This window comes from Leptonychotes weddellii, chromosome 3, assembly GCF_054177405.1.
Source record: "Leptonychotes weddellii isolate Sample4059 chromosome 3, ASM5417740v2, whole genome shotgun sequence".
Lineage (NCBI taxonomy): Eukaryota > Metazoa > Chordata > Mammalia > Carnivora > Phocidae > Leptonychotes > Leptonychotes weddellii.
Window position 1 is genome coordinate 45,743,639 of NC_138371.1, and position 9,037 is coordinate 45,752,675.

At 34.6% G+C, this 9,037-nt stretch overlaps 1 protein-coding gene across 1 annotated transcript; it reads right to left on the bottom strand.

The window, feature by feature from the left end:
• Positions 1–323: 323 nt before the first annotated feature.
• NUP35 (nucleoporin 35) lies at positions 324–8,724 on the bottom strand. Its single transcript, XM_081814020.1, has 5 exons — positions 8,268–8,724; positions 5,304–5,373; positions 3,759–3,887; positions 2,548–2,712; positions 324–983 (listed from the first exon to the last, which is right to left on the bottom strand). Exons 1-5 carry the CDS (start codon positions 8,399–8,401, stop codon positions 906–908), a joined length of 576 nt encoding a protein of 191 aa, XP_081670146.1. The 5' UTR covers positions 8,402–8,724; the 3' UTR covers positions 324–905.
• Positions 8,725–9,037: the final 313 nt, after the last annotated feature.

Here is a 9,037-nt window from a genome sequence, read left to right on the forward strand (position 1 = left end):
TCAGGTCATGATCCCAGGGCCCTGGGATCGAGCCCCACGTCGGACTCCCTGCTCAGTGGGGAGCCTGCTTCTCTCTCCCTCTCTCTCTGTCAAATAAATAGATAAAATCTTTTAAAAAAAATAAATAAAAATAAAATGATGTCATATCTGAGATGGGCTTTAAACAAAAGGGGGAGAGAAGAAACAAGGCAAAATATTGATGGTTACATGGTTATTAAAGCTAAATTATAGGTATGTGGAGATTCATGACATATTTCCTCTATTTCAGCAAACACTTCAAATTTTTTTAAATAGTTAATAAAATAAATCACTTACAAAAAAGGTTCAATATATATAATTGACAAAGTTTATTATCAAGAAACTTTAGTAGGTTTTTAAAAAGACTGTTTTGGTTTTAGTATACTGAAGGATGACAATCCACGACAGGACATACATAAACAAGGATAATTAAAATATTAAATACTATCTAAATTAAAAGACCATAATTCAAATTGTTAATTATAATCTTTGTGTCTTGTTATAAGGAGCTGTACAAGTTACCCTTCATGAAATTCACCCCACCAACTCATGAAGACTACAAATCTTCACCACAAATTCAATTAGATAATTTACGGTAATCAATGCTGAGTTTTTGCGCTTAAGCATGCACTATCACAGAAAGCACAAAATCCTATTTACAGGGATTTTTTTGTTTCTTTAAAACATATCTCAAGCATCTTTTAAAGTGCGAGCTCCAAATACGCTGTATCCTTAAAGAAAAAGTCTTCTAAAGAGTATGAGATAGCTATCCAATACTGCCATGAGTGGTTATACAACTAACCAAAAGAAAGGCGGCAGTACTCTGCTAACTCTGTTTTAGTGTAGCAGCCTCCTCCATGGTAGGTGAGTTCTTAGCTCTTACTGTACTACCAGCCGAACATGTACTCCATTGCTTTGGATACAAGACTTTCATCTTTTTTTGGTGTTTGTCTGTCAGAAATAACCTATTAAAAAAACATAATTGTTAGTGTTATAGTTTCCTCAGGATCATAATCAATTCTACAGTTAACTAATTTAAAAGAGCCAAACAGTTAAATGCATTTGTAATATTTAAAGATTACTATATGGATTTAGTTAGAACATCCTTATGCTCTAAAGAAGGACAAAATCTTACTCCTTTGGCAAGATAAATTATATCTGCTCCTTTTATTAGGAAACTGAACAAACAACACAAAAGCTACAAGAGTTTTGTTTTGTTTTGTTTTCTTTAAGGTAGGCTACACGCCCAGCATGGGGCCCAATGCAGGGCTTGAACTCACAACGCTGAGATCAAGACCTGAGCTCCTGAGCTGAGATCAAGAGTCGGATGCTTAACTGACTAAGCCATCCAGGTACCCCAGGAAATGAGGATTTTATTTTTATTTTTTTAATTAACATATAATGTATTATTTGTTTCAGGGGTACAGGTCTGTGATTCATCAGTCTTACACAATTCACTGTGCTCACCGTAGCACATACCCTCCCCAATGTCTATCACCCAGCCGCCCTATCCCTCCCACCCCCCTCCATTCCAACAACCCTCTGCTGGGTCTCTTATGGTTTGATCCCTCTCTGGTTTCATCTTGTTTCACTTTTCCCTCCCTTCCCCTATGATCCTCTGTCTTATTTCTCAAATTCCTCGTATCAGTGAGATCATATGATAGGAAATGAGGATTTTAAAATACTGGTTTAGGGGCGCCTGGCTGGCTCAGTCGGTAGAACATGTGACTTTTAATCTCAGGGTTGTAAGTTCAAGACCCGCACTGGGTGTGGAGCCTACTTTAAAAATAAAAAAAATAAAAAATACTGGTTTAAAAGAAAAAACTTAAAGGAAAAAAACAGTTCTAGTCTCCAAATTTCAGGGGAAATCAAAAGACTAAATTGTCACTACCTGTCTTACTAAAGCGTAAAGTGTTTTATTTGCTGTTTCAGGACCCATGTCTATAGCTAGGCAAGTTCAGAACCTGGTTAATTTAGTAGGGGACAATAATAACATACTGAATGAGAGTCATAATACTTTTATCATTCTTCAATGAATACAATGAACTTTTCCTTTACAGTTTTTGAAATGAGAAATTATGAAATGGGAGCTGGTCAGTAGTTTCTCTGATAACCACAGCTACTCCAACCTGAGATTCTTCATTTGTGATGCCATCAGACTTAGTCAAAGGGTTTTAATATTCCCTCATGCCAGAGATGTTCACAAGAGAAAACTTTTAATGTATGCAAATATAACTCAGAAAAAACTAAAACTCTCAAAATGTTTTAAATAATGGCAAAGAAATTTTTTAAAAATTCAACATAAGTTTTCAATTGGCCAAAATTCTAATTTTTAAAATAGGAAATTTAAGAATGCAAAGTTTATAGGTATTTCATCAAGGCAATCACTTCAGTAAGAAATATCAAATGGCATACAAATCAACCCAATGAAAAAGTTAAACATGCTAGGCACTTCCCCCTTTAAAGTATATCTTTTAATAAATAAATACAAAAATAAAGTATATCTTTTTTATCCAATTCTTAAAATACCTGATAGTCACTAGTAGAAGCTTTGTATGCTGTAGCAAGAGGTCTCATGGTAGAAATCCTAGGAGTACTTCCAGGTTGGGTTGGTGTACCTAAGGTTTTGATTGGTGGTGTAAAGGCTAGAGATGGAGATGATAAAGCACACCTGTCATTGTTTTCCATAACACTCTGGAGAAATAAAGATAAAGAACTTCTCTGTTTATAAGCATAATGTTATTATTCACTATTACATCCTACTTAGAAAGAAAACTTTATTAAAAGGAGCATACTTTCTTTGATCTAATTAACCTTTCAAACAATTTTAGCCTTGCTAAAACAATATATGCTTCTTAGCTAGTATTTGAGATACAATGCTCAGACAGAAAGTTCACTTCAATGACCTCAAACATGATCAACACAACTAGAGACTTCAAAGAGTAAAAATCTCCTAACAAATACTATGAAAAAACACAAGAAAAAGCAGAATTTTGAGGAAATCCTGGGGTGGGGGGAGGATTGAAGTCCAGTGTTACTTAGTAGCCAGGAACCCCAGATTCTCCTCTAGCCTCTACAAACATCTGTTACAGCACAATATAATAATTACATACTTTACAGCAACCACAGATTGTAAGAACAGGAGCCATGCCTGCTTTTGTGCATTAATGTGTATATAAGCACCAAGCACAGTGCTGGTAGACAGTAGAAGTTCATGCATAATTATTTAAGAATGATCATGATTTCACAAGCCACAAAGTATAAATTGTGCTAAATATTATTTTATAGGTACATAAATGTTTTAAAAGATTTTAAAATAAAAATGACTAATAAAAAGCTTCAGCCATTTTAATAGTTAACCCTGTTAACTATTCCTGTGAAACCTTTTGTTCTGAAACAGCAGCATTCTTTTAAAGTATTTAAAGAATTTGATGTTGCTTTGCACAAGAGAATGAGAAGTTAAGAGACCTAAAATCTAGGTCTCACCTTTAACCACTCTGTAAATTATTTAAGTCCTCTTGGCCTCTTAATCTGTAAAATAGAAGGGGTTTGTATGGATTATCTCTAAATTCTAAAGTCCTGTGACATCTTTGGCTTCCCATGAAAACAGTACTATAACATCATCACATTTTGCAAGAAAAAGGGGCATAGTGAAGCAAAGTGACATAACTGTCGTCAGTGCTCAGACTCGTGCTCTTCATATAGATAAAGCTATTTTCCTTACAACAGCAATAACTTACTTTATCTATACATGGTTTTACACCAATCATGATGGACTCTCCAAAAATCCTCCCATCTTTGCTTAAGGCTTTCCGGGCCTGCAGTTTAGATTGATAACGAATATGCATCCAATTTCCTGTGTTAGACATCTGCAAAGAATGAAGTTGTCTCTTAAAACATAAAATATATAAAATCTAAAAAATGAATTCTATTAGAAAATACAAATATATGAAGATATAGGGGCGCCTGCGTGGCTCAGTCGGTTAAGCGTCTCCCTTCGGCTCAGGTCATGAAGCCAGGGTCCTGGGATTGAGCCCCAAATTGGGCTCCCTGTTCAGTGGGGGTCTGCTTCTCCATCTCACTCTCCCTCTGTACTCTCTCTCTCTCTCAAATGAATAAATAAAATCTTAAAAAAATATATATATATCTGCTTCCACTTTTTATTTGATGCCCCATAACAAGCTGTATGCAGGATTCAACAAAAATCCTATTAAACAATTTCTTTTTCTTTTCTCTTTTTAAAGATTTTATTTACTTATTTGAGAGTGAGTGAGCAAGAGACAGCACAAGCGGGATGGAGGAGCAGGGGGAGAGGGAGAAGCAGACTCCCCACTGAGCAAGGAGCCCGATGCAGAGCTCGATCCCAGGACCCTAGGATCATGACCTGAGCCCAAGGCAGATGCTTAACCGACTAAGCCACCTAAGGCGACCCCTTATTAAACAATTTCAATAATTTCTACCTAACTCTCAATTCTCTACTATAAAGAATATGTGGCAAATACTGGGGTGCCTGGGTGGCTCAGTCGGTTAAGCATCCAACTCTTGATTTTGGCTCTGGTGGGGCTCCACACTCAGCAAGGAGTCTGCTTGTCCCTCTCCCTCTGCTCCTTCCCCAGCTCATGCTCTCTCACTCTCTAACATAAATATATAAATAAAATCTTTAAAAAAAAGAAAAAAAAGGATATGTGGCAAATATTCTCTGAAAGTAATCCTCAAAAGATAATTGTTCCTTATAAATAGGTCTTATTAACACTTGCTATCAAGTTTTTAAAAATTGTATTCATCAATCTTATTTTCTGTAGGAATTAAAGTAAGTCAATCCCTGGTAACAGAAAAAAAGATTTGTTATTTATAACTTGTTACAGGTAAGGTAAGATACTTTTTCAAAAAAGCCCTCTACAAGTTAAAAAAGTCCTAAGAACTCTGTAAATCAGGAACTTCTCTCTTTTCCTTTATCTCCAATAAAACAAGCTCACACTGGAAGACAGTAATATAATATTTGGCGTAATTTTTGTTAAAAGACTGTGAACTATTAAAAAAGAAATGGGGGGGTGGAGCCTGAAATTCTCACTCTCTTATCTTCTCTCTTTATCCCTTTTTATCAACTACTATGGAACTTCTAGCCTTCTAGACTCCAACAGACATATTCAATGAAAACTTAAAAAAAAGAAAGAAAAACTTTTAAGTTTGGAAAAAGCAGACAATATTCAGCAGCAGAGTTTCCCTCAATTTACAGCTTATTTTTCTTCAGACTAAATCTTGAACTGAAATGAAGTAAACCTTACCACATGTTTTAAGATATTCCCATACTGTGCAAATTGTAATAATATATAGGAAGCAGATGCTTGAGGAAACCTGAAAAAAGAGTTGTTCAGTCAACTTTCATAATAAATACAAATGCAAATTACCATACTTATAAGTGTTTCAAGGTAAGTTTCCCATAACAGACTAGAATAATAGGGAATCCCTGATCACTGTTTCCCCCTATATCAGCTAAATCTATCATTGCTTATCACCCAAAAGCAAATATATTAAAGTTAGCTTTGACTCAGCCATTCTTCTCCATCCCCAGATTCCATCTATGAAAACTCTAAAATTCCATTCTCACTGCCATTACCATACCCTTAAGGAAAGAACTATGATGTTGCAGCTCTGTATATATTTTACAAGGGTGTGTGAGCGTGTGTGTGTGTGTGCGTGTGTGTGTGTGTGTGAAATACTTAGGTATACTACAGTTATTAAGAGGAAAAGAATTTTAAATTATATACTCATATTATTATACATTGAGCACCTACTGAAAATTCAGAATTTAGTTCTGAAACAAAAATGAAAAGTCAGTACCAATATCAATGGTATAGAAACATTTAAAAGGATGGTTACCAAGGTTTTAATAGCCAAAAATCTCTGAGAAAATTGTGATTTTTATTTTCTTCTTAAAGTTCTGTATGGTTTAAATATTTTATCAGACACTATTTTTATAGTCCAAACAATAAAGCTATTTTAATTTGAAAATCTGGAGTTTCCTTAACAAGTAACGTCAGTTATCAAGAACCTGGATTAGAACCTAAGGGAAAAAAATCTGAGTCAAAAAAATAAATGATAAAGTCCATATATTAAAATGCATATGAGTAAAATACTGCATTCAGGACTGAAATTTTATTTTATGTTACATATGTTTGGATATAAGATTTGTAACCTCAAAGAAAAGCAACAAATAAGGCAAAGTGCCTACAAAGCAGAGTTGAAGAAAATAAAAATGAAAGAAAAATAATGGTTGCAAGTGAGGGAGGTACTTGAAAAATAAAATGAAATTCTAAGACTCTAGGAACCACTTTGAGTGGAAACATTCCATTATCCTGTAAAAGAACCCCTTAAAATAATGAATAACATTTCATGATGACCCTGAATCAACAGGAAAAAGTTAAATTATCAAAGAAAGAACATACATATTTTAGATGTACTACCCTATAAATGATCAAAATATTTTATCCCTTAGAAGAAAACATTTCAGTTCTTGCAATCAAACTCATATACAGGGTTACTAAAACATAAAACCAACAGAAATTTAATAGGTGGGAAAGTGTATATCTTAAAAATGAAGAAAAAGACTAGCAGAAGAACGTCAAGTAATTTATCTAATTACTGAGGAATCTTAAAAGTAACACCATTACTACTGAGCCCCAAAACAGATTTGGGAGTGGACATCCAAGTTCAAAGGCATAACCATGTCATGAGAGAATATGAAAATTTAAACATAAAAAAAAAAATCAAGAAGCCATCCAATTGCTATGAATAGGCTTTCTGGAGAGTAAGATGATCCCAATTTTTTACCTAAAGAGGATCAATAACACATAGAATCTCTCTGGAAGGTTACATAAAAAACAGGTGGCCAATACTGCCTTAAAGGGGAGAAAAACTAGCTGGGGACAAAAGTGGGAAGGAGTAGTTTTCACTGTAGATTCTTATATATTCCTTTGAATTTTTAAATTTTAAATAAACTGAATATATAAAGTCCACTAACATTTACTGTGCATTGTTCTTCAAGAAGCTCACTTTTTACCCCAAAACTAAATACAGTAAGACCCAATATCAGTATGACATATCACACTTTCAGAAGCAAACCTTATGTAGTACAGTATGAACAATAACAGCTTAAAAATCAAAGGACCTCAGGTTTTTTGCTGACACTTTACTAATAACTAGATGTAAACCTCTGAATAAATCACTTAATCTAAAACCTCAGTTTTCTCATCTGCAGATGATGCAGTATGATCTCCAAAATGCTTTACTTTTTTTAATCTAAAAATCTATTCAAAATGCATATAGGGCATGTACAATTTCTATTAATACTCAATATCCTGTAACTATAAAGTACCAACCTTGTGACACAGTATGTATATATACAAATGAAATTCAATTTGATAGTTCCAAACTGGTGAAGTCCAATATAAGCAGAGTAATAGGGGCACCTGGGTGGCTTAGTCGGTTAAGCATCTGCCTTCAGCTCAGGTCATGATCCCGGGATCCGGAGATCAAGTCCCACATCGGGCTCCCTGCTTAGCAGGGAGTCTGCTTCTCCCTCTGCTCCTCCCCCTGCTCCTCCCCGTACTCGTGCTCTCTCTCTCTCAAAAAAAAAAGGGCAGAGTAATAACCACTACAAAGAAAGGAGATTCCTAAGTCTAAAGAGGCAATCCTGTTCCATTATCCAGGAAATATGCTTAAGAGAAAAGAATATGAGAAGTGGCAAACAGATAAATGATTAAAAAAAAACTATATACAAATACTGAACACTAGTTAATAATGTGCATGCTGGGGGCACCTGGGAGGCTCAGTCGGTTAAGTGTCTGACTCTTGATTTCAGCTCAGGTCATGATCTCAGGGTTGTGAGATGGAGCCCCACGTAGGGCTCTGCACTGAGCATTGAGCCTACTTAAGATTCTCTTTCCCCTATCCCTCCCTCTCTAAAAAAATAAATAAAATAAAATAAATAATATACATTCTGAAGTGTCAGGGTGATTGATTTGTAGTGATGTGTGCAACTTACTCTGAAATGTACCAACAAAAAAAGATGAATTAATGGAAGATAAAATGAATGTAAGTAAAATATTAACAACTGTAGTAGCCAGTTGGCAGATAAATGAGCATTTGCTGTGCAATCCTTTTTTTTTTTTTGGTATGTTTGTTTATTATAAATGCTGGGGATGGGTTTTTTTTTTTTTTTTGAAAGGTAAATGATTCAGAAACCTTACCCGAACACAGTCACCCAAGTGTCATCGAGATGATCTTCAGAAGTCAGAGAATCTCCTTGAGTATAAAAAGGATCCAACTGTGCAGGAGATAATGTTGTCTTCCGTGGTTGACCAATGTTTGCTGGACTAAACATACTTTGCCCTAGATTAGTATATTTAGTAAGTTAGTTACCAATATAAACATCTTGGTTTATTTTAAATCAAAGATCTCAGTTTTAAATGAAAAAAATACATTAAAAGCTGGCAACTGCAAACATAGTTCAAAATATACAACTGAAATCAAATAATTTTATACTACCATATAATTTCAGAGCTCATTAATAATTGAGCATAACTTATGATTTTGCAAAAGTTTTGTTATTATAAATTTGCTAATGTTTTAATTTCCAGTTCAGCCTACACCAGAAGGATTTCCAATCAACCTTAAGGACTTCCATTTGGATTCATGTTCCAAACCTACCACTGTCATCACAGCACCTTTGCCTTAAAAATATGCAATAACTCGTTACCTACAGAAAAATCCAAATGTCTAGGCCTGAACAATATAGTTCCAACCTTATTTTTTCAATACTCCCCTAAAATGTATCTACCCTAGCTCCTGAGATGTAAATGCAGTGTTCTTTTATTCAGGTCATTTTTATCTGAAATGTCTAATTCTGTTCTTTCTTTGCTTATCCTTCAATAACAGCTACCAATTAGTGAGTACTGCTACATGTCCAAAATGCCAAGCTAAATGCTTTACATGTTCATTTTATTTGAAAGGCACTGTC

Bases quoted from the DNA above. Each gene is read 5' to 3' on its own strand.
- NUP35 (XM_081814020.1), bottom strand. From the start codon at position 8,401: ATGTTTAGTCCAGCAAACATTGGTCAACCACGGAAGACAACATTATCT. The intron at 3,888-5,303 runs GTAAGGTTTACT...CATTCTTTGCAG, and splicing joins GGAATATCTTAAAACATGTG to ATGTCTAACACAGGAAATTG. The intron at 984-2,547 runs GTATTTTAAGAA...TTTTTTTAATAG, and splicing joins CTTCTACTAGTGACTATCAG to GTTATTTCTGACAGACAAAC.